The 24343-nt window shown below is 42.6% G+C and overlaps 1 protein-coding gene across 2 annotated transcripts; it reads left to right on the top strand.

Annotated features, from left to right (window-relative positions):
- Positions 1–518: 518 nt before the first annotated feature.
- On the top strand, positions 519–22934 carry LOC134195518 (uncharacterized). 2 transcript variants are annotated; one of them, XM_062664553.1, is made up of 18 exons: positions 519–593; positions 1890–2082; positions 6640–6929; positions 6992–7015; positions 7086–7178; positions 7232–7371; positions 7431–7571; positions 7634–8912; positions 8969–9100; positions 9873–9995; positions 14383–14508; positions 14599–14724; positions 14782–14907; positions 21829–21960; positions 22027–22152; positions 22211–22333; positions 22392–22517; positions 22658–22934. In XM_062664553.1, exons 1-18 carry the CDS (start codon positions 569–571, stop codon positions 22690–22692), a joined length of 3360 nt encoding a protein of 1119 aa, XP_062520537.1. In that variant the 5' UTR covers positions 519–568; the 3' UTR covers positions 22693–22934. The 2 variants fall into 2 exon arrangements, with proteins under 2 accessions (XP_062520537.1, XP_062520538.1); XM_062664554.1 differs by lacking the exon at positions 9873–9995.
- The last annotated feature ends 1409 nt before the right edge of the window (positions 22935–24343 follow it).

Genomic DNA, 24343 nt, shown 5'->3' with positions numbered 1-24343 from the left:
TAGATACGCCAATCTCTCTCAAAAATGGCGCCAATTCCCTCCTCTGTGTTCGTGATTCTCTAGGTTAACTAATCTAGCTGCTGTTGAGAACGAAGAGGCACAGCAAAAAGTTTGGACTTCTGCAAGTCGCAATCATTCACCAGTCACACTACTTCTATTGGTCACGTGACATATTAGAGGGCATGGTTCTAGCGAGATCTATCAATACTTTATGAGCCATATTATATAGTAGCCCTCAGGTCTCTGGTCACTAACGCTAGAGATCGCTACAACCATGCTCCAACTATTACCTAGATTACGTACTGTACATGCATAATTTAGTTAGTGGTCAAAGCTAAACGTGATCCATGACTTGTGGAGTTCGTATGGTTCTGAGTGTATAATTCTGTTTCACGAGGAGCACATAGATAGAGAAGACTCAAGAAAACGATCGAACCGTTTGCAAAAGTGTTGGGTGGGGGTTGCATGCATGCCGCATGAGTACAGTACTGTGCATTTAGCCCATGTAAATGAGATGCAGGTGAGTAGCTAACATGAACATAGCCCACGCGCCAGAACTGTGGGCGTCATGGACTCGAGAGACTCAGAAGCAGGTCAGACTCTTGTTTTTCCTATTATTGTCAGGGGTTGAGGACGTTAGACCGCTGCTTCGCACCATTTTGTAAAGAATGATATTAGATATGCAGCTTCCTAGATAGCTATGGGCTCTAGCTGCGTTTCACACGACACTGCCGGCCTAGGCTGTAGCGCGGGAAGAGTTGCCTGGTAACGCCAACACAGCACCAGGGTAGAGTGGTGCTAAAATTGGCGGACAGAAGTGTTAGAGCAGATCACGCTTATTAATTTTGGGAACGCCCCTTATGAGCTCTTCTGTTTAGAAGAACACTTCCCTAAGTTGGCGTTAATTCCGCTTGCACTATACGTAGAAACTTGGAAGATTGTGTTAAGAGGTTACTGTTTTTTTTGTGTTGGTCTCTCCTATCTATGAGAGGAACCATCTACACGTATGTATATAGTTAAAGCGTATGGCCGGCTTAATAATTAACCTACATTGGGTGTGAATACAGCCGTATGCACCGTTAGTCGCGGCCACTTGGAGTCTCTAGCCAAAATTCAATGGTTCAGATTGTATCATGCTATTAACTCATAATCTGCATCAGAATTGACCGTTAGCAACTTCTACACAGGCGAATAGAGGGGAGGGCTCTTGGGGGTCAGGGCTTCCTCCTCTTCAACGATACGTCCACCGCAGCCAAAACATAAATCGAGGGCTTTAAGGAGGACGAGTTATAACCACTGTATCTAAAGTAAACGTTTAAATGTTTTCCGATTTTTGATGAATGGTTAATTCGTTCAATTCAAAGCTTATATGCCTATAACTATTTACTGAATATGCTAGGAAATAAACTCTAATACTAGGGATTGAAGTAAGTTTGCTGGTTCCGTAGGTCATATACAGATTTAGCTGCTATGACGCGTAGCTAATAAATCTGATACAACTGGACTGTATCCGCGCCTGTGAATCTGTTCAACCAACGTCTTTCTGTGTTGATTGTTATGATCACTCTAGAATCTCATTCTTTTTTAATAATTAAAGCAAGTTAATCAACATTAGTTTAAATTACTTAAAATTAGTTTGCTTTGACTAATTGATTAATGTCAGCAAGGCAACTGCGTTCGCAGCTGCAATACAGTACAGTATACTGTACTGCAATGCAGCGATTATGAATTCAGCGAGCTGCATGTTACATTTGGTGAGTATTTTAAAAACGTTACTTTGATAATATGCAGATCAAAACTGTTATTTGATTATAATTATTACTAAATTTCTGCAAAATGGTTCAAATGCTGCAGACTGATAACATAATATATTGCTTTGTTTTCTGCAGAGCGTTTGCCAAAAACAAGCATACAATGCAAAGAGTTTGACGAGAAAGTCGAAGTAATTGCTGAACGCTCGTCTTTTACTATCAGTCAACTGACGGAAGAGAAGGCAACGGAAGAGAAGGCAACGGAAGAGAAGGCAACATCAGAGAACAGTCAGAGTAATGGAGAAACGGCAACAGGTCTTCAAGAGCACGAGTAAGATACAATTACGTACAAACTGCATGTCAAATATTCATGGGGTGACATTGTCATTTCAAATTGTAACTGTTCGCATACTGGAACAGGATCGGTTTTTATTGCACGGAACATTGTCTTAGACAATTGCGTACACGCGCACAGTACTCTCCTGTCTCCTTAGCGTTTGGGTGAATACAGTCGTTCCATGGTGTGGTTTGTTTGCTTGTGCTGTTGGTTTGCGTGCTGTACCATGTCGAACATTCTCTGTACTTCGTCGAGCCGTGTGGGGTCGGGAGTCTGAACCACGACGATGGGGTTTTATACGATCTCTTTGAAGTCTTTTAGAACCTGTGCGTCGGTAGCACGTCAATGGACAGCTCTTGGCAGTAGAGCCAATAGTGCTATCGCTGCATTCGATGTACTTCTGGTGTATTTCCAAGATTTGGTGGATAGCCATGTGGCACATACGACAGTCTTCTTGGTTTCTTTTTGCAGAACCAATTGTATCCCACACTCTCTCTGGGTGGATTCATCGGCCGAGTGAAGCGCACGATGTTGCATCTCGACTTTTCGAGGAGTAGGTTCAATATTTTGGTGGTTTTTAGGCCAGAAACATTTCCCCGTATATTTTCTCGGACTCATCTCTGTATTCCGTTTGGGCTTGTAGGGAGGTTTCTAGGACTTCCATTTCGAGACGTTGTTTGTTTTCTTTTTGTCTTGTCTGTGTAGTGATTCTTCGTGCAGGTCTTGTGTCGTTGTCTTTCATTCCTCGGAGACCAACATGTCCTCGATTTTCTGGACACGTTGGACTCGTCGGGTTTTTCGATAGCGTGGAGACGCATCTGTCGTTTGGAATGGAATGTATTTCGGATATAAACTTGTCCCTCTCAGTCCCGTGCCTTCTTTTCTCGCATCAAATCCAAGATATGTACGCTGTTTCCGGAAGCAACGCATTGGGGTTGACTGCACCACAATAGCGATAGGGTTGCGTCGCTATCTTGGAAGCAGCTTGAATGGTCTTTGTGTCGGCTCCTTCCGTGTAACATTGAAGAGGGCCTATCTATTCATCGGTCTTTTCTATCAAGAGCACGTCCACTGAAAAGATGGGAGAGCAACGAAACCCAAGTCGGCCTCAGCTCATTAAACCGCGAGTTTGCACGCTTTGTCGTTGTCCATGGTCGTAGTAGTGGTTGCTATGCGAATGCCTGCCACCCTGCCGGTGGTTGTGTAGGCGTACCATGCGACAAAGATCTCGCTCATCGGTCGAATGGCTAGAACCGGGCATCGATCCTATGTAGAAGCCATATTTCTCTATTGCTGTTCGGGAGATTGCACCACAAATAGCCCTGGGTGGTCTGGCGACGAAACGAGCGCGATAGCCTCTGCTACGACCTTTTGTGCTATTGTACTAAACAGCTTTCTACCTCGAACTTCTTAGATAGAGACCTAGATACGTGCACATCCTGTGTCGTGTATGTCGTGGTGCAGGAAAGGTTTGCAAAGATGGAGGAGACTGGGGCAGTCAATGTATTTGCGCAACCTGCTACTAAACATTTTCTAGACTTCTCTTGCTTCGATTTGGGAAACAGTCTTGTTGTACACCTTTGTAATGCTCGTATATCCGTCGGGAGAGCGGCGTAGCCACGTGCAAACGTGTCCCCACGGTACGGGCGTTGGCCATGACGGTCGGGATGTCGTCCTCCATAGCGCTGTAGAGATCACCTTGCTCGCAGAACTGGTGGACATGATATAGGTATTACACCCGGTCTTGCGATCTAGTGTTCTAGAGAAGTCCTGGGTCTAGTCGATACTGTAGAGTCTGTAGCCAAAGGCAAACCAAATCCGTTCTATCTGGGTCAATGCCTCTTGGACTTCGCCAATAGATGCATAGGAAACAGTTCGATCTTTGCCACGAGCACCTTTTAGGGTTCGATGCGTCCATTCATCTTTTTCCACGTTGAGCGAGCAACCGCTTTCGTATCTTTTCGATCTTGACGATGCTACTTTGTATCGCGGAGCCTGCCTCCCTTTCCAGTATCAGCGTGTGTAGGATATGCACCCCGATTGTCCGATTGGTGCCCAGGATGTCTCGAAAGGCTGTTCGTATCTTTCCCACAATTTTTTGTACTGATACCTCTTCGCCGGTCGTACACGAAATGCTTTCTCGAACTCGAACCGTGTCCTCCGGACGTAGGTACCCGAATACCTACATATAGTCCACAAACATGGGCAACTAACTCTACGAGAGGACAAAGATAGGTACGCCTTCGGTTCCCGGCAAGATATTCGACCCTGGATATGTCGGGGAGGAGATGTTTCTTGTACTATTTGTCCACGAGAAGACGTCTGGCGATACCTTTCTTGGTACAAAGACCCGTATCGGCAAAAGGTGGCTTGGATAGGTTTCTTGGACACTTTTGGGTAGTGTTGTTGGACATTGTTGCTGAGTGTTTTTCCCCGCTATATATAGTTCTAAATAGTATTTTTATCGTTGGCAACCTTTGGTGTCGTGTGTTTGTGGTCGGACTTGGTTGCGTATTTATTCGGTTCCCCGCTATATGTAGGTCCACATAGTTTTTCTTTGTTGGCAACTTTTGGGGTCGTGGTAGCGTGGGTGGTGAAATGGTTGCGAAGGTCTTTTCTTCCCCGCTATATCTATAAATTGCTTTGTGGGCAACATTTCGGTATCGTGGGGTAGGTAGTATCTTGGTGGGAATTTAGAATGTGCCGGGTTCAAAAACGATAGCCACACGGAGAGGAGTGTGGACAAAGCTGACCCCATTGGGTTGCTGAGAAAGTGTAGAGATATTCTCGTCGCGCTTTGGCAGCGGTGGCGTCTTTATGGCGTCGACAAGATTTTTTCTTGTTTATTGGAGCTGAGAGGGAGTTTTCGATATTGTCACACTGCCTTATAGATACGGCTGCCATCGAGTTGGAGGAGTGTCGGGCGATTGCAACTCGATGCGACCGCACGCTTGCATAGAGTGAAAGAGGGTCGATGGGAGGTTTTTGAATGATCTCTGCACCACATATACTACTCTCGTCGGGGCGTTTCGCTTGTTTTGAATGTGTGTTGTTGGTATCTCTGTGTTGTGCTTTTTGGATCGTGTAGACTGGATCTATGCTCGATAGAAACATTTGTAGCCGAGTCATAGGTAGCCGAGTTGCGAAATCGTGGTTGCGAAACATAAATTCGCGTTCTTGTAAAGAATCCCTTGCAATACAAAAAGGCAATTTTTGAGAGGTGATATCATTTTAATACTAGGGCCACTACTTAAATTGATTGCTTTCATAGCACTGGAGCCAGTCGGCGACACAGCTAATACATCAGATCAGTTTTCTCAGATTTTTAGCAGCGCCTCAAAACTTTTCCAAAGACTCTTTTTTGAGTAGCTTTTACTAGAAAGATTCTCTTTCTGCCAATTAATGAAGAACGTACAAATTGTTACAGGCAACCGCTTGTCTTTCAAAAGACTTTTGCTTCAATGTAGTATGTTGTTAAACATGATATATGTACCGTTGCTAGGATATCTCTGCTATACGCAATAGTGGTATTAAGTTTAAGATACTGCTGATACTCTAAAAGGGCAACGATGAGCTCGCACTAATGTGGGGAAACTCCTCTAGTAAAACGGTCAATTTCCATAATTCCTCTTGCCATGTAAAGCTATCATCTGTTATTTTTACCATAATTTTTTTGCCAGCTCACCCTTTCAGAGCCTACACGCAGTGGCAGTCGTGCAAGTAGTAGCACGTTTACACATGAATGTGACAGATAGATCAGACACAAGATTAGACACAGGCCTAAAATAGTGAGAATATGGGATGCAATGTACTCGCGAAGAACCGCTAAAACGCCAGTTAATATGCATAGAACTGCGCCATCTGTCAAGTAGGGATCGATCTTTGTCGATCCAAAATTCCCTTGAGGCATCATTTATGACTCTAGAGACAACGTGCGCGCTAGTCTAGAGGTATTGCTAGCAAAAGGGAAAACGCCTTGCGTACGCCACTGCCGTAATGTATTTAACCACTTATCAACTAGCTTCCTATCGAAGAGAATTTCCTGCTGGCAAGTTGGTGCTAAAAGTTTTCTTTTAATTAATAATGGATCAATGACTTCTTTCCGAATGACAATATGTCTGACTGATGGCGTTCTCTCGCAGAGCTGCATACCTGATACTACTGTTGCAGTAACCTAATTGAAGCAAGCCGTCAGTTCATGCAGTGATGAAATGATCATCAAATGATATGAAGACCGATCGTCTTAGCCAGAATTCCTCGGCATGCAGTTTGACCAGAGTGGTTGTTTCGATGGATTCGTGCAGTACAGCGACGAGGAACATGTTATTAAATTTTATTGCTTTTAAGAGCTGTTTAAAAATCGCGCTTCTGCTTCAGCGTGAGCATCACGAGCACAATCAATCACATTTGCAATGTCTTGGCAGAAGCGTATAAGCAGAGGGGGTTTGAGGCGTTTGGACGAACTCCTTCATTCAGCTAGACCGAAAATATTTGTGTCTTTAAAGTAACGAATTCAAAATTTTTATTACAATATAACTGCTGATTGGTTAGATCACCAAAATATTTATGGAAAGAACGGATTCAACCTCTATATTCAGATTTGGTACGAATTCTACCAATCGAACCCATTCTTGATAAGCTACTGAGTACGGATCAGGTAAAACTAGAAGAATTTGATAAACTAAAGCAAATGAGTGGAGACGTCGAACGAGCTCGTTATATCTTGAGGAACGTCTTACCTTATCGAGGCAACAAAGGTTTCTACAAGTTTTGTGAGACTTTGTCGGAAGCTGGCGGGTACGATCAAATATTACATCTTATACAACCAGAAAGACATCCAGGTTATGACAACAATAGATATATTGTTGATTTTGTTTATGGACAATACTTGTATTGTATGCAGATCCACGCAGGAGAAGCAGCAAAGGTACCAACTTTTACCTTGTTGAAATGATATAATAAATTAATTTCCATAATTTGCTCAATGTAATAATTAGAAATACTTGCACAATTGGACTTTAAGGCAAGATTCCGTCGACTGTCTTTACCCGAAGAATCTCTACAAGACAAGAGAAAGCAACAGAAGAAAAGTGTTGCAGTTTATCGGATGGGTATAAGTAAATAACTACATTGTCGTGTACAGTTTTTCCTGTTGAACTTGAAAAAAGAAATTTCCCTGATGCGTGTGGTCGAGACACAATTATCATGAAATTGACGCGTTACTTTTGGAAAAGAGATCAGGAAACTGCAGAGAATATAGACATTAGTGACTTTCGTTTGTTGGTAACAATTTGAGTTAATTTTTTCTTTGTTGTACTTGACTATTATTCCTATGCTTGTAGTGCATTTGTGCTGAAGCGGGAGCGGGCAAATCATGCGTAGCAGCCTACTATGCAAGGCTTCACAGAGAGGCATACAAAGGAGGAGTTTTCTTTATTAGCTCAAGAACAAGTGCATCTATACGACATTCATTTAACAAATATGTAAGACAACGAATATACATTTCACAATTCCTATTTCTAAAATTGTATTGGTATGTCAAAAGATGGTTGTTCCAAGTTGTGAGAAATATGATGTTGCAAGTAAATCATTGGAAGAAATGAATGCGCGCTTTTTAGATCTCGTTAGTCAACGTGAAGGCAATGTTTTGTTGATCTACGACAGCAGTGATGATTTGCACGTCATTCAAGATATCGTTCCTACTTGCAGCATGAAAGTTCACGTTCTAATTACGACGAGATGCAGAGATCACGTGCTGATGCGAGAAGGCAGTGTGATTCAGCTGCCAGAGTTGGATGAAGACGCAGCCGTCGAGTGTTTCTGCTGTTGGACTGAAAAATTCAAGAATAACGACAAGATGTCGAAATTGGAATTGGATGAGATCAGACGCATAGTGACCGATGGACAAGTAAAGCTATTGCCACTGGCCATTCGGCGTGTTGCAACATTGACGAAGAAAACAAAGATTTCCTATACGGAGATGAGAGAAAAACTGTCGTTGAAGAAAGAGGCCGTTGGTTATCCAGCCGATGAGTTAGAGGACACATTACGTGGCTGTGGACTGCAGCATCTACAGCACAAGCTAACAAGTTCCGATATTTCACAGATCGACCAACTTTTAGCAGCTGACGTCGCCACGCTGGCCAAATCGTGTGGAATTTCCAGAAATGATGAAGAGAAGCTGAAGATTATGCAGGAAAGACTAAAATTCGACAGGGTAACACCGATGCATTGGGATCTCGATCTCGATGAAGTAGCAAGAAGATCTCAAGTTGCAGAAAAAATTCTCAGTTTTACTTCTCTGATGGACACGAGCGCCATTTCTACTTATGTTCTTCGTACAGCCGTGATGCGTGACGGAGATTCGAAGATCGGAGAAAAGGAGTTTGAAGTCTCTCTGCATTTGTTGTCAGACGACTTTTCTCTGCTCACATTTCATGAGGAGGAGCAAACATGTGACATTCATGCGCTCGTTCAGCAGTCTGTTGTAAGCCACATGAAGAGAAGAGACAAATTCCTACCTTATCTCATTTGTTTGACAAAATGTATGCAAGATATGTTACCAAATTCTTATGATTGCATAATGAGTAATCTCAACAACAACAAGTTGATTGCATTGGCTCCACACGTTTACAGCGTTTGTGATCACATCTTGAAATCAAAATGTATGCATCAAGAATGTCTACAGCTCTTGAAGTTTTCTTGTTGGTTGGCAACACACTTGCACGACATTACAACAGCCAAGCATTTAGCAGAAGAGAGATTGCAAATACATCGTCGACTCGGCACTCACAGTATTAGCGATGCTGTAGAAATGAGCAGCAGTGAGTATGATTTAACATATAATTACAGTGTAGCTTTGGCAATTTTGAAATTTCAGGTCTGATTTCGGTTGGTGATTCGTACGATTTAATTAGTAAATCTGATACTGCAAAGCCATACTTTGAGGAAGCCGTACAAGTGTTGCAAGCATTTGGCGACGAAAGTTCTCTTCCTGCGTTCTATTCTGTGGGTAAGGCGATATTGAAATATTGAGTTAGCAATTTCTGTCTACGTTAGTCATCGCGATCGAGGTCAGATATTTCGTACGGAGGAAAGGAAGCGTCTAGTCACTAGAATTGCCAGGCTTTTGTAGGTGACGGAAGAATTTTGGCTCTCCAGTCATCGCGCATAAAGTACAAAATAATTGTTTTAAAAGTGAGTTGTCAGACTGTGCAAGAAGCGTTGCTAGTTTTCAAATTGGTCTTTTTGCGATCAAAAATGCATTATATTGAATCAGATGGTCACTATCGTTTTGGTGTTACACTTCTCTGCTTGCTTATAGCGTTATTACTCTCCAGCTATGGCGCTCTCCTGGCCAGCACATAACGTTAAACGTCGTACATTTATTTCTTTGACAAGATCCTGGTAGCAGCTAGTGACGGAAAGTTTACCTTTTTAAATAGGATGACTTGTTGCATGGTTTGTACTCGTACATGTGAGGTTTCACATTGTTTACCATTTGCAACTACAGGAAACGTAATCGTTGTACGATCAACGTAAGAAATGGTCGAAGAATGTTACATGTTATAGTAGAGATAGCTGTATTTCTGTAAGTGTCACTAAGTAGCTTACACTACAAATTGCTGTCATCATATAAATGTACATAAAGAAGATGATAATTTGCGTAAATAATGTGCAAGCAAGGTCGACAGCTCTTCTTCCAGTTGTGTTATTTATCTGCGCTAAGTATATTATTGTTGTGTTACCATTATATTTAAAGCTGCTATACATTCTTGCTACAGCTCTAGGCCGTGTAGCATCTTGCTACGTGCAAATGAAAAAATTCGAAGAAGCAGAGCGGCTGTTTAGAAAGAAGATTGATTGGAAACTAGCGCATGGAGCAGAAATTGCAAGGATTTCAGCTGGTATGCGTTCGGCTTGTCTGTTCTATTTCGATTTCTTAATAATTAAAGCAACTTATATCAATTTGCTGTATGCTTGACTTCATAGTGTAAAATTAAATGTTGGTGGATATAGAGTATGCATGTCATTTACTTCTAGATCGTTATCTTTCATAATTTAATATGCTTTATACATTGAATGTAAAATTCTCCGTATACTCCACGGATACATTAAGGCCTGACCAATAAATTTTTTGATGCTTTTATTTGCCCAGTGGCGGTTCCAGGATTTTGCTGAGGTGGGAGCGCAGCGTAGAGCATACTGATTGTACAAATAAATTCATATATGACGGGATAATCAATGTTAACATACATTATGCCATAGATGAGTCTAGAATATACACAATTCTTTGATGGTATGTAGATCAAGAGACAGCTTTCGTACCAGAGAAGCCAAACAAGGAATTCACCATTTAAAATGACTAGAAGAAATACCGACATTAAGAAGAGATGCCATTTTGGGAGACTAGATATATTTTACTCAGTTAAGAAATTAGGAGTGTTAAATATAGCAACAGGTTCATCCTGAACTGGATTCAGGAGAAACTTACGTCTAGAGTGTGCTTGCGCGAAACGATGGCAACTGCATCAATGTTTAAAGGAACAGACTCGTGGCAGAACAACAAAACCAGAGCATTCAGTCGGGCCTGTGACATTGTGTTTCGTAGATTCGTCTTGATTAGCTTGAGTCCTGAGTTAGCGCGTTCGACATTAGCTGATGTTACAGGAATGATGACAAGAAGGTGTAGAATTCGCGCTATATTTGGATACAGCAAGAAATTTGTCGCCTCAATTGTCTCCTTCAAAGTAACTGTGGGAAACTTAGGTGTCTGGGCGAGGTGTCCCACTTCTTGCGCCATCGGATGATCTCAGCTGGGTAAGATGAATCAGGTATGTCTGACTCATAAGCACTAAAAATGTTGATGATGTTCTCCTCTTTTAAATTTTTCATGTTGGCCGGGAGAAGGAGAAGTGCTTAAACTACTTTTTGAGTGAGACTAGTGACAGACTACTCAACTCTGAAATCAAAGAATCTATAAAGGGTATGAATACAGATGCCCGCCAATATGAATCGGGACTTGATGCAAAAAGGTTGCTTTGAAGATTTTATGTGCCGCCAAACGAGGAATTTCCGGTGTGTCTCTTCCAAACAGACTAGTCATCAAGCAGATGGAATCGTGTATGTTGCGAAATGTGTGCTCTTGAAAGAGTTGAACAGTGTTGGAAATATTTGAATAGGTCTCGCTTGTAGAAGAACACTGGTGACCCTTCAAGTAGCCAGAAACGAAAGCATTGTAATGAAGAGCGACAATGAACTTGTCCAATGACAGGGCTCGTAGCTGAACGTGTTGCAGACAACAACTTTAATGTCGGGCTACATATCTCCGATTTCCCGTTCTGCTTTCGGCCTTGGTTAAAGGAACATTTCGGCCACACGCGCTAGTAAATTGCGCCCAACATACACCTTTGACGCATTAGCAGAACGAGATATGCTTACGTACGCTTTTAACTGATTAAATGAAATGATAAATTCTATGGGACGCGTTTGCAACTTTTTCGATCGGGGCTCCAACTTCTGGAATATCTACCGTAGATCGCAGTTTGCAAAGCGTGTTGTTTTTTTCAGTAGCTGAAACACTTATGCACAACCTACTCATACTTATCAAGCGGGTAACGCTTTCTAACGCGACGCTGAAAAGGATTTTCTCGCCATCACGTGTAACATCACGTGACACGACAGCAGTCAGTGAAGCGCGGTGGACGCCGAAACAGATCTGGACGGTGAAACAGATCTGGACGCCAATACCGCTCACCTCTTTATTCTTTTAGCTGTGTTCATGTGCGACAGACCACGTATGAACAGCTGTTTTTACCACACACCGAAGAGGGCCCTGTCGTAAAAACTGGACTCAACTGTAACTTCTCGTTGCAGTTCTTGTCACTTCCATCAGCGTATGCAGCCATTGCTTTTTGCTGCAAACTTACTTTAGCGCGCGTCTCTAAAATTTTGCGTTAACGCAAATCTCCGAAATGTCTCTTTAAGCACGGCAGTGCACGTTTGTTGGCAGCGCTTTATCTTAGGGGAGTATTTGAAAAATATTCCAAGAGCTTGCAAATCAGATAGCATACATTGAACAGATTTAACCGCACAAGCCTTAGGAAGAGTGAGATTTAACTGATGACTTGTGCAATGATAGTATGGTGCCTCAGGAACAACTCTGAATTTAGCTTGGCATTTATTTAGCTAAATAACCACTCATTGACCTTGCACCGTCGTATGGCTTGGCGCTGCATCGTTTTGGATCCGAGCCAACACGTTGTAGCTCACTCAAGATCTTGCTGCCGATGGCTGATCCAGTTAAAGACTTGCATTCTGCAAACGCTGATAGTTTCTCCACTGCTTCTCCCTCCTTTTTATATATAATTGAAATGCCAAGCTGCTCTCATCCACTTAAATCCGTGACCTCATCTTCCTGTATGCCATGATTTCTTTATTTCCCTCACAATAGTTGCAGTTAGCTCATCACCAATACACAAGATCAGCTGATTCTGTGCAGTGTTTGAGAAAGATAATGGGCATTCTTGGCACACCTTTTCAGATGCTGTTTAAGAATGAAATCACCTGATGCCACAGCAAAGCAAATGAGGGCGTGAAAGTTGTCTTGCGGATGACCCCGAAGGGCCAAACCCTGTCTACCAGCAAATTCAAGGCATCGAAGAATGGAGAATAGGATGTCCCTGTTTTGGCGCACTCGTTCTTGTGATTTTTGACTAATAGTTGCATCAATATGTTGCTGAGGATTGGCTGAAATGCAAGTGAACTCTTTAAGCTTGAACATTGAGTTAGCATGGTGCTGAAGTCCACCATGAATATCAGAATGCATCTCCACTAATCTTTTTTCAAAATTACGATGGAGTTTCGTGATATGATTATCGGCTCTGCGTGATCCACCGCGGTGGACAGGTTTGAAGAGAATACAAGGTATGCAGAAAGCACCAACCTTGGACAAATCACCATCAGCTTCGTAATAGCCTAACCACTCAAAAAGACTTCTTTGAAGGAACCGTTGTGACGTTCGTGACTGTTCCTCTTGTCCTTGAAATGGGAAAACGTCAATGAACAAGCAGCTGCTGGCTTCCTTTTTCGAATAACCTCCAGCTTTTGAATGTCACTTATTGACTTTCCATCCAAGACATCGCGTATTACAAGATTGACGGACGACGATGAATCGCTAGTTGGAGCATCAATACTAGGGTCTACCTCGAGGTTCGGAAACAGCATACCTGGCTGGGACAAACGACAGTGACTGTCAGGCTTCTCAGAGGACGCATCACAGTCCGCAACATAAGTTTGCTTTGCGAAAAATCCGTCAATTTCTGTACCGTGGATATCATCACGATTAAGCAAAAACTACCTCGCTTGGCAGACGTTATACAGATTTGCAAAAGTCAGAAAATTTCAATTCCTACACTGAGCGAGGGGGCTTGAGCCCCCAGCCCCCCGATTTATCATAGCATTTTTTTACTCTAGAAAGTGTACTGTACGACTTAAAGCATTATTCAAAAACATTATTAGCACTATTAAAGTAATTTACATATAAAATGATGCATTATGCCATGGCTGGTGTTTGATGAAAACAACCGTCTAATTTGTACATGTGACAAAAACATACGGGCACGTTCTACTCTTTATACTCATGCAACTGAAAACTTATTCTTCTGCGCAACTTTCAGCGACTGCATCGTATCTGTCTAGATAGTAGAATGGAATTTTATGATTTTCGTAAAAAGGATGATGTAATACCGGAAACACGTGAAAGATAATCGCTGCTCTGGCTGACAAAATTTTTTCCGTGTTATCAAATAGTCTAGTTAATCGGTGTCCGAGGGGTAGCTGAGGTTGCACTTTGGTATACAAATCGAAAATAAAATGACAGTTTGTTTAGTTACTTATATCTAAAGTTGACATATCATTTTGCCATTTCCATTTCTGATGCATTCAAATGTAATCATTGAAGCTATTAATAACATTGTACAGTTCTTAAAAATTCTTAATTTGATTATATTAATAGAGTATACCTACATTTCTTCATTTGAAATTTACTAAGAAGAACTGCAAAGAGAAATAACAAACTTGTGTCACAAAGATGTTGTAAATTGAAATATTAGCACATGTTGAGATCAACAGGGAACGCTTGATATAAAACATAGTGACCAACGATCAAAATCGATCAACTATAAACGTGCTAAAAGAGAAGGCAAACACGATAATTAATCAATAGTCTGGTTTGAAATGAAAAAATCTGGATAATGTTACTTTACACAATATTGATTATGATCGGTTTTGTAGCACTAAACAACCTTGCTCTCACTTACCAAGAAGGTGGAAAATATGACAAGGCGATAAAGACATACGAAACGTCGCTCGATTTGCAAAGGCAATGCGATGACGGAAATCGAGTGGAAAAGTCTACAGGTACCTTCATGTAAAGCTGCAGCGGTTTTGCTTTCTTCATTGTACATGTCGAAAATTTCAAGATGAAGAAGTCAATGTTTTTTATTTTAGCTTACACCAATCTTGGTAACTGCTACAGAGAGAGCGGAAAACTTGAGAAAAGTTTGAGTTTACTGGAAGAGGCTGTCACAATCAGCCGATCATGCTACTCATCTTCTCATCCCTTCTTGGCACACGGTAAGAAATACTGAGTCATGTAAAAGGAATTCGTTAATATCATATCTGTTTGCTTAGCTATATCTCAACTTTCTGATACGTACGACTTACTTGACAGAAATGATGAAGCTTGGAAATTAGCAAGAGAGGCATTTGATATTGCAAGAGTAAAATTGCCCTCATTACATTCTCAATTGGCCGTGTGTGAGTACAGCAGTTTAAAAATTTCTTTTTATCGTAGTGATATGTAGACCACGCTCACTCACCCATAATCAGTAGTGGGTATAGGATCGGAATGATAACGCTCGTCAAAAAATAGTCTTTTGTATTGCAGAGATTTGGGAAATGACTCTCTCCTTCTTTTACCCTGTACAATGTAAAATTTGGCCTCCATGTCGAGGGGGCGCACCTCTCTCGGCGTCCGAGACGTGGAAGCACTCCCACCGGCATACGATTAGGCGCCCTATTAGATAAGTGTGATCTATAGTATATAACCATAAAAGTGTGGTCTGTCCTCTAAAGAAAAATTGCGCTCTTTTCAACAAATAAAATTTCTAGTATATAGCCACAGAATTGTAGTACCGTGTGTTAGAAATTTGCGCCTTATTAGAGAAATATAATCTCTAGTATATAACCGCACAATTGTACTATGACTCAGCAAGGAAGTTCTAAATAAGGGTTTTCGCCAACGACGAAAGACCTGCGACAGCATGCAGACCAAATACTTCGGACTCAAGTGAGCTTATCGTCTGCGCAAAGCATGCAGTGTTTGTAGAATTTATCTCCTAAGCTCGACCTGTAGATGGCACAACGGATACAACGCTCCAGTCAAACTGGACAATATCCCGCTCTCCGCGGCGTCGCAGACAATCCCGAGCACCGGTGCGTCGAGTTACAAAAAATTTGCGAAGAAGCCAATATCACATTGCGAGCCAAGAAGGTGGTGCAAGATCTTCAAGACTTACCGTATCCCCTTGTGACTTGCGAAAGGTGACGAAAAATGTTTCGCACACCTTTACCTTCACGTGTCAAAACAGAGGGTCCCACTATACTTAGCAAAACAGCGAACGAGAACGACTGATCAAAGTACGGAGATTGTTGATATTTAAATTCTTTAGTAAGTTAGGAGATGCCGTCGCTTACAGGATGATGGAAACGTTGACAGCTCGCTTCCAGACGTCATTCTATTTCAGGTGCTACACCTACATAGACGTAGAAACTTTGAAACAGGTCATGTGAAACTTTTTCACAAGACCCCACCCAGCAGCCGAAGCATACTTCGGTTAGAACAAGTTCGCCCCTATCTATCTGAGCAAGAAGAAGATACCCGCCTTCCCAGGGAGAACATAGATTGGCCAACACCAATTGGACGTGCGTCCGCTTTATCGAAGTCCGGATGACCGCCGTCTTTGGTCAAGATGCCCTGCTAGGCAAAGGGGTCTACCCGACTGGCTATACGGCAGAAGAAGGGCATTGGCGGATCTAGGGTAGGGGTTTTGGGGTTGCAACCCCCCGTTTGTTGGCCTCGAAGCTAAAGCACAAGGTCTTGAAGCCGCGTTGTGCTCATTTCCAGTATTTAATTAGAAATAACGAAGCGGATTCTTGACGAAGTGAGACATCTGGTAGCGGAACTCCAGGCTCGTGACCAGGATATCTTTGCTGCGTAGGGAACGGTTCACTCAGTTACGTAACTGAAAGAATTAAGGCAACAAGGCAGGATTTAGACAACCTCTTTGACATCTGGTATCAAGATATTTTGCGACTCGCAGACAGGATTGAATCCGTTGAATCAGATTTAAGAAAAACAAACTTACAGTAAAACTGGATCAATACACCTACTAGTAGTCGGAGTCCGATTGAGCAATACAAACGATCCGTTGCTATACCTCTCCTAGACTTCCTGCTTCTTCAGATGCGTGAACGATCTAATGGTGAGCAAGATGATGTTCGACCATTGTTGTGTCTAGTGCTTACCCTTCTGGTTCGTTCCGACGTTGACCCAATGGAAAGCCTATATTCCATTTCCGAAGTCTTCTAGAAGTATGGCAAAGCAAATACCAGAAACTGCAAGGAGCAAGGAAAAGAGAGAAAGAGTGCAAGAAGGCCATACCCAACAATTAATTAACATTCTCCTGGCTTTGGGAGCCTGTGACTCTCGGTTGTACTCGAATGTTTATCGTCTGCTATTGATAGCATGTACACTGCCTATCACAAGTGCAGAAGCAGAGAGGTCATTTTTTCTACTGAGGAGACTGAAGACTTAATATGGTACATATCCTACTATACGATCATCGTTAGTCAAACAGGTCTGTATAGCTTTCATAATTGCATATAGCACATCTTTGGGTGCAGCGCCAAAAGTCTATAGGTCTGATCACAGGTGAGGGTGAGGAGGACCCATCGTCGGTTGCCTTATTATTATCCTCTAGTACAACTATACAACCACAAGCCATAGCGGAGAGCCAACCATGGTTTGGATGTTTTGGTAGGATTTATTGTAGTTCGGTGTAGGTACAAGTTGTTTTAAGTTACAGAGACGATGTACAACCTCTACATACAGACCGAAGCTAGAAATGGGAGAAATATCTAGTCCCATCCATATTTGAGGTAAATAGTACATAGATATACGACCATTTGGGTATCTTTTATACGGAACCTTATACTCGATTAATAATCTTGCATGGGATTAAACGCTTGGGTAGACTCGTGGCCATACGATAAGTCAAACCATCTTCTCGTGTATTGTGAATGTGCCTCCTAGTTTTACCACATTTTGTATACGATACGATACAGTATCCGTCTGGAAAAATAGCCTACATTTCCAGCTCGAATATATATCTGTCCATCCATGCAGTTGGTTTCACAATCTATCTCGACCAATCGTTCAGATATGGGTTCGAATACCGTTCCCCACCAACAGGCAAAGCCCACCGCAGATCTTGCCTCGACACCACTCTTATCTCCGAGCAATTGTCGAAAGGAGAAGAAGGGGTTCCAACCCAATAAAGCAGCTATTTCGGACCCTCCAACCGTATGCCGTCGTAATAGATGCCATTCCCCAGTACGTTGTCTGAGAGAATGGCGTTCGACGAATTCAGGAATGCTGCTATCTTAAAAATATAGCATACATTATACAGTCGCATTTCTTTAATAGAGCGTCCTATTCCAGGGGTATATTGTACGGTCTTAATGCTCCAATAGGGCGCCTTAGATACGTCTTCATACATCCTCTCACCATTCGGAACCCTCGATTTTGTGCATGGTCGTTTTGACCTTGGAGAGTTGAGACGCACGCGTAGCGCCACCAGGTGATATCTTTGTTGTTCATGGCTTTGGCGAAGTATTTTAGCTAGCTCTTTTGACCGGCTAAATCATCTACATAATAGCCTTTGCTACCAAGAGGGCTTTGGCTTCCGACCCTTCCAACACTAATTTGGAGAGACACGGTGTTCGATTGCTTCACCTGTTTCAAGCCAGCAATTCTTGATGATTCTTTTGAAAGTCTTGCACCAACTCTGGCAGAACCGCATCGTCTAAAGTCTTGGTAGAGATAGCAATGTACAGACTGTGGGTAACCATCTGGATCAACTCAAGGTTACGTCTGAGGAGAATTTTGCTGGCAGACATGGCGCCGAGTAGCTTTTCGTTTGGATGCGTTTCCCGCCGGTGCGCTGTAGATTGTGCAACATGTCTTGCTGGACGACGTCTTCGCATACTTTGCGATTGAGGAATAAGGTACGCATCTCTGCAAATTTATCGCGGGGGTAAGGTAAGGCTCGGATATCGCCCTTTGCGTAACCAAAACATTCCTGCGAGTAGACGCCTATTAAAGCATTTTACGTCGCGCTGCATGGGGTTGTCGTAGTGTTAGACTTCTTATGTTTCGCAGATCATTTCCTTGGCTATCGTCGAGAGGTATAGGGCATTGGCATCGAATCCCACAACTTTTAAACAAAGCTGCGCGTTGCCATATTGATTGGATCGGACGCACGTGACTCCAGCTCGTGATATCTCATGAACACTTGAGTGGACTTGCAGATGACCGCATTTTTTAGCATGTCTTAGTCCTCCTTCTAGCGGGCAACGAGGTCTATTGCTTCATCTTGTTGATGAGTACATCGGAGTAGAAACTGTAGGGACACAAATGGGAGCGAGACGACGTCTTTTAAGATGTCGACTCCGTACCCGTGTTAAAATTTTTTACCTTGGTGATCGCATCTGGGAAGGGATTGCCATCGAGGTCGTTGTAGCATCGCAGTCATTTGGCAAAGGTGGTCATCTCTTGTTCTCGGAATGTGCGTTTGCACGATTGCATTTCATAGAGGGTGAGTGGGCACTGACTGACCGTTATCTTGGAATATGAAAAGAAATATTCGGGTAGTCTTGGGTATTGCAATTTGCCTGGGTTGTCTAACCATTCGTAGGAGGACCAACAATTTTGCAGTTGGTAGCCGCAAGCTTTGACCAATTTGTCGTAACTGGTGCCTGGTACTAGATGGTTTATGACATCTAGGAATCGTAAGTGAGACGTCAATAGAAACAGAGTCTGGTTGGCCTTCTTGGCTACATTGATCTCCTTAGCGGTGTCGGTAATCTAGTTCACAAAACGATCTTTGATAAATTTCAAGTCGCACTTACCCGAATGGAACGCTAGCACGGTCACTTGTTCGCACCACTCTCCGATCCGTTTCTGTTGTTTGGTGGGGATAAACTTGAGATTGTTCGAGAGATATCGTTGACACAACCACTTCTCGTATCGGCTGTCCTTGGTGATGGAGTTCGTCGACAGAGTCTGCGAAGAGTTGCTTGGGATATGCGTTGTACAGATGTGTGGAAAGGTGTTGCATGTCACGTAAAGAGACCGATATAGGTGTGTGTTCAGTCTCGAGGGTTAGGGTCGCTGTGGGTGAGTAGAATTTTCGATTGTCGAGATTAGCTTCGAACTTCAAAGTCGCACGATGGTGTGTGGATACGCTTTGTTTCTTGGTTCTGGGATTGGGAATGCTGGAAAGGTAGTTTATTCACACTTCCTCGTGACCACGAGATGGAATCCGGCATCTCCGATGGCTTGGTCTCGCGCAAGAGTTTCTTGGTACAGGGTGCTTAAATTGGGTTGCAGTGCTTTGAACATCCGTGGCAGCGACAGCCGTGAAGCTGAAGTACTATTCGGCCGGCCATTCCGTCGACGTGAGCACTCTTTATCAAGCGCTCACCGGGTTGCCGCATTTAGCGTGGTAGATGTGAATGCCGCTCTGCTGACTTTCGTACTCGATGCAGCCAGTAGTGCGTCCCTCGAGTCGCACCTCGGCTAAAATGCTCTTTCGTCCGACTGTGGTGCTTACACCGTGTCACCTGGACAGATGATTTGGGCTGCGCCTTGGATGAACCAATCGGCGTGCCGTTGAAGGTTACGGGCGTGGCTAAAGAATTGTTGGCAATACCCAGAGAGTTAGAGGTTGGAGACTTTCTTGATATCTTTAATGTAGAAGGCGTGCTGCTCGAACATACCGATGGTCATTGCATTAGGATAGTTTGCGGGTTGTCCTGTCAGACGACACACAGTTAAGAGCTTCTGTGGCTTCGTAAACGCGAATGCCCCACTTGAAGTGTCTTTCTGTCTTGTCGAGCTCGTCTATGTGTTGGTCTTGTGGATCGCGAGTAAGGGAGCTACAAGTTTCAATCTTTGTTAGAGTTCCCTGTCCTGGCTCTTCGATGTGCTAGAACACCTTGGTGAACGGCAGACAACGAAATAGACATAATTTGTCGTCGAACGTGTCCGAACTATGAGTCCTTTCAGGCGCGGATCCAGGATTTTTGAAAAGAGGGGGTTGCAAATTTCTATAGATCACGCCTACTTTAGTCAACGCATTTGTATCGTTAGAGGTGCAAATGGCTCAGGCTTCGTACAGCTTAGCTAAAGTAAATGGCAACAACTATGGCAACATATCTCTAGCAATGTGTCATGCTATAAACTCCCTAAATTATTAAAACTGTCTAACGAAATCTAACTGCATCATGCATAGACTACTGCTAAATAAATTAAGTAAATTAACTACGGTGCAACTACGTCTCTTTCAAAAGAAGACTTTCTGAACAATCTCCGTGGATGATTTGTACAAACTTCGTCTGCTGGTACCCGTCTTTGTAATGCATGGCGATAACTGATAGGTGTGCAAGACGCTCCTCTGCCATGGTAGACCTTGGTTAAGCTATGGAGGTGCACTATAGAACAATAGAACGCAAATGAGATTTTCTACAAGATAGTAGACAAAGATAGAGAAACTGTAGAAGACGGTGCATACAATCCAATCCCCGGATAATCCACGTAGGAGCCTGCTTGATATTTATGAACCACCTTTTGGGTTGGATGAGATATGTCCACCACCAGGTGGTTATGCATGCGAAGGTCTGTATAGGGATAAGTCGCCCTATAAGACGCCCTATTAGAGAAACACGACTGTATAATATATGCTGTGAAAATCTTGCTGGCGCGAGAGATAACGTAAACCTATAAAACGATCCAAAAAAATGTTAATTATGGGCTTGCTAGTTCAAGACCAATTTTTATATTCTTCACAATATCTTCAACCCGTTTGGAGCCTAGAGAGGTGCAGCCCCGAGACGGGAGGAAGATACTAGAGACCACAAAATATTTGACTATTATTGTTCGCACGCAATCCCAAGCGAGAGAGAGGCGTTTTCTAGATCTTTGCAATACAAAAAGGTATTATTAAAAACAGTATTTCAGAACTCCTCACTGTACTACCGGGATTTATTAAAACGGTCATAATTATTAACGGACGTAATTGACAATATGCCTTGAGGGTGCAGAATAATTTCTGCTGGTGCATGTTGTATAGTTTCAAAACATGGAAGTGATATTATTATTTTGTACCTTACGAGATACTTTGAAACTAATTAACCAGTATTTATCATATACTGTGGAACTTTTCTTAGGTTTCCATATACAGATAATTTATAATTAAGTTATGAGCTTGTAACCGCAACGTTGGAGCATGCATTGATTGAATGAAAATATTGCCTCGCTAGGATTTGTGTTCAAGGATGGTTTGTATTCTCTTTACTAATGGTACTTACTGCTGCTTGCAACTTGTCGTGTTACAGATATAAACCGTTTGGGCAATTGTTGTCGATCACGTGGAAACTACGATGAAGCCATCTCGTGGCACGAGAAAGCAAAACAATTGCTGCAACAACAGGATCAATCACCTCAACGAGACAAATATGTTGCTACAAGTTTGTTTACATTTCGTTTCTAGTGTGAGGTTGCATGGACTAATTACTGTAAATTAAATTGATTAGATTTGTATTACCTGTCTCGCGATCATGACATGAAGGGATGTTATGAACAAGCTATAGAGCTGTGTTTGGAAGCACTAAAAATGGATCAAGAGAGTTATTCGCCAAATGCTGTTGATATTGCAATTCGTTAGTTAATTGATTATCAACACAACAGCTGAGCTGGTTGTAATGTGTACGTGTGTAGATGAGATGCTCTTAGGTTTGTACGAAATCAAGTCCGCAAGACTTGAAGCTTCTATGACCCATTTGCAATCTTCCTTGTCAGTTTTGCAAGACACACTACCTACTAGTCATCACACTGCAGATTGTGCGTTGATCTCTTTGCGTAGATCGTTTTCTGTGTCGATCTGATTGTATGTGTGCAGGTCACTTTTACCTTGCTACGTTGTTTCTTGCTATGAAAGAAGCGTTCCCAGCTAGTCTACATATAGAGAAATGTCTCGAAATACGAAAGACGATTTTCCCAGCTGGTCACAGCAAGATAGAGGAAGGTGAGAAATCTATCATACATTCATTCTTTATCACAAAATTTTTTAATTTATACACTAGCGAGGAAACTGTAGCCCCTCAGCCCCCCGCTTTACGCCTGTGTTTATTAACGATCACTCTTTCTATTTTGTTTTGTTTCTAGCCGAGTGTTTCAAACAAGAAATATTAAAGGGCTGAATGAAAATGCAAGTGACCGACATGATATGTCCTACTTTGCTGATTATGTGTTGCCGTTTACTTGTGTTCTTGCTAAAATTGATGTCATTGCTTTGCACGTGGCACAAGCTATAGCTATGTATCTACCTTGTCAATGTGGTAGCAAACAGTTTGTACACTTTTACACTTTGTAGTTTGTTTAAGTGGAAATGATATGTTCGCTAGATAAAAAGCATGGTTCTGTACGGTAGACTGCATGTGAAAAGGATATGGCCATTGATGAGTGTCGCGCGCGAGTATTCAAGAACCTCCGTTACGAGGAAGACAAGATAGTTCGACTAGTAGAGAGGTAGAGGATTACCGTTATCCAATATATATGTTTTACACAAGTATATATGTACAAAAAACTTGTCAAATTTTACGCCGATGACAGTTAACAGTAACTGTCTCCGTTACTCTCAGTCACACCTTCCCTCCGCCACGGAACTTCTTCTACATCGTCCCTGACTCTCCTCTCTCGCATTCTTCCTTCTTCCTGTCTCCTTGCTGACCGGCGAAGTAAACTCTCCCAATGACTGCTTCCCAATCTATAATATTAGCGATGCTCCTCCATCCCATGTGTAGTATCGCAGCCCCTCCCAACTTCATATTAGAGACCTGACATATATCTCCCTCATTTTGAAAGGAAACTTCTCCATATTTTATTGCAACTCAAACACGTCTCTGTCGGTCGTCGTTAGCACACCCTACTCAGGATGTCAGCCCCGACATTTTCCGAACCTTTGATAGCTTGCACCGTGAAGTGGTAGCTTTGCAGATACATGGCCCACTTCAAGATTCTATCGTTCTCGAATTTTGCTCTATCCAAGCATTCTAGCGGTTGGTGGTCCATCTGGAGAATAAATTGTACTCCATAGATAAAACTCATGGACTTTCTGACTCCTTAGACAACCTCTAATCACTCCTTTGCAATGATAGAGAATTTTCTCTCTCGTTCGCCGAGTTTCTTACTTGCATATCCTACCGGGAATGGTTTTACTTCGTGTTCCTGCATCAACGTTGCTCCCACCCTTAGATCTGACGCGTCTACTCAAAGCAAGAAACGCCTATCATGTTCAGGCAACTTGAGTATGAGTCGGCCAGATAGCGCCGTCTTCAACGCCAAATACGCCCTCTCCTGCGAATCATTTCATTACAGTTTGTTTGGCAATTCTTTCTTTGTCAAGTCGGTCAGAGGAACTGCTATGGCCCTATAGTTGGGTAAATATTTCTATAGAACCAGGTCAGTCCTAGAAATCTGCGCAATTATTTCTTTGCGCCGGGCCTCTTAGCTTTCCTAAATTATATGACGTTTTTCTCGCTCGGGTGAATGAGGCCGTGTCCGATCTCGTGGCCGATAAACGACAGCGTACGCGCTCCGACGACACGTTTAGAGGGCCTAACTTTCAGATGGCTTTGGGCGATCCTCCACAGAACTTCCCTAAGAGTGTTACCGTGTTTCCCCAAGTAGGTGTGTGAATGACGATGTCATCCATGTAGTGGTTTGCATACTCCAGTGCCTCCAGTAACTTTCTCAATCCTCTCACCAAAGTAGCTGCTTAGTTGAACAATTCGAACGGCATTCTGAGGAATTTATAGGTACACTTGTGTACCACAAACGTGGTTTTGCGTA

The sequence above is a fragment of the Corticium candelabrum genome, chromosome 20 (assembly GCF_963422355.1).
Source record: "Corticium candelabrum chromosome 20, ooCorCand1.1, whole genome shotgun sequence".
NCBI lineage: Eukaryota > Metazoa > Porifera > Homoscleromorpha > Homosclerophorida > Plakinidae > Corticium > Corticium candelabrum.
Note: the sequence above shows the minus strand (reverse complement) of the source record. Positions and strands in the feature narration are given on the sequence as shown.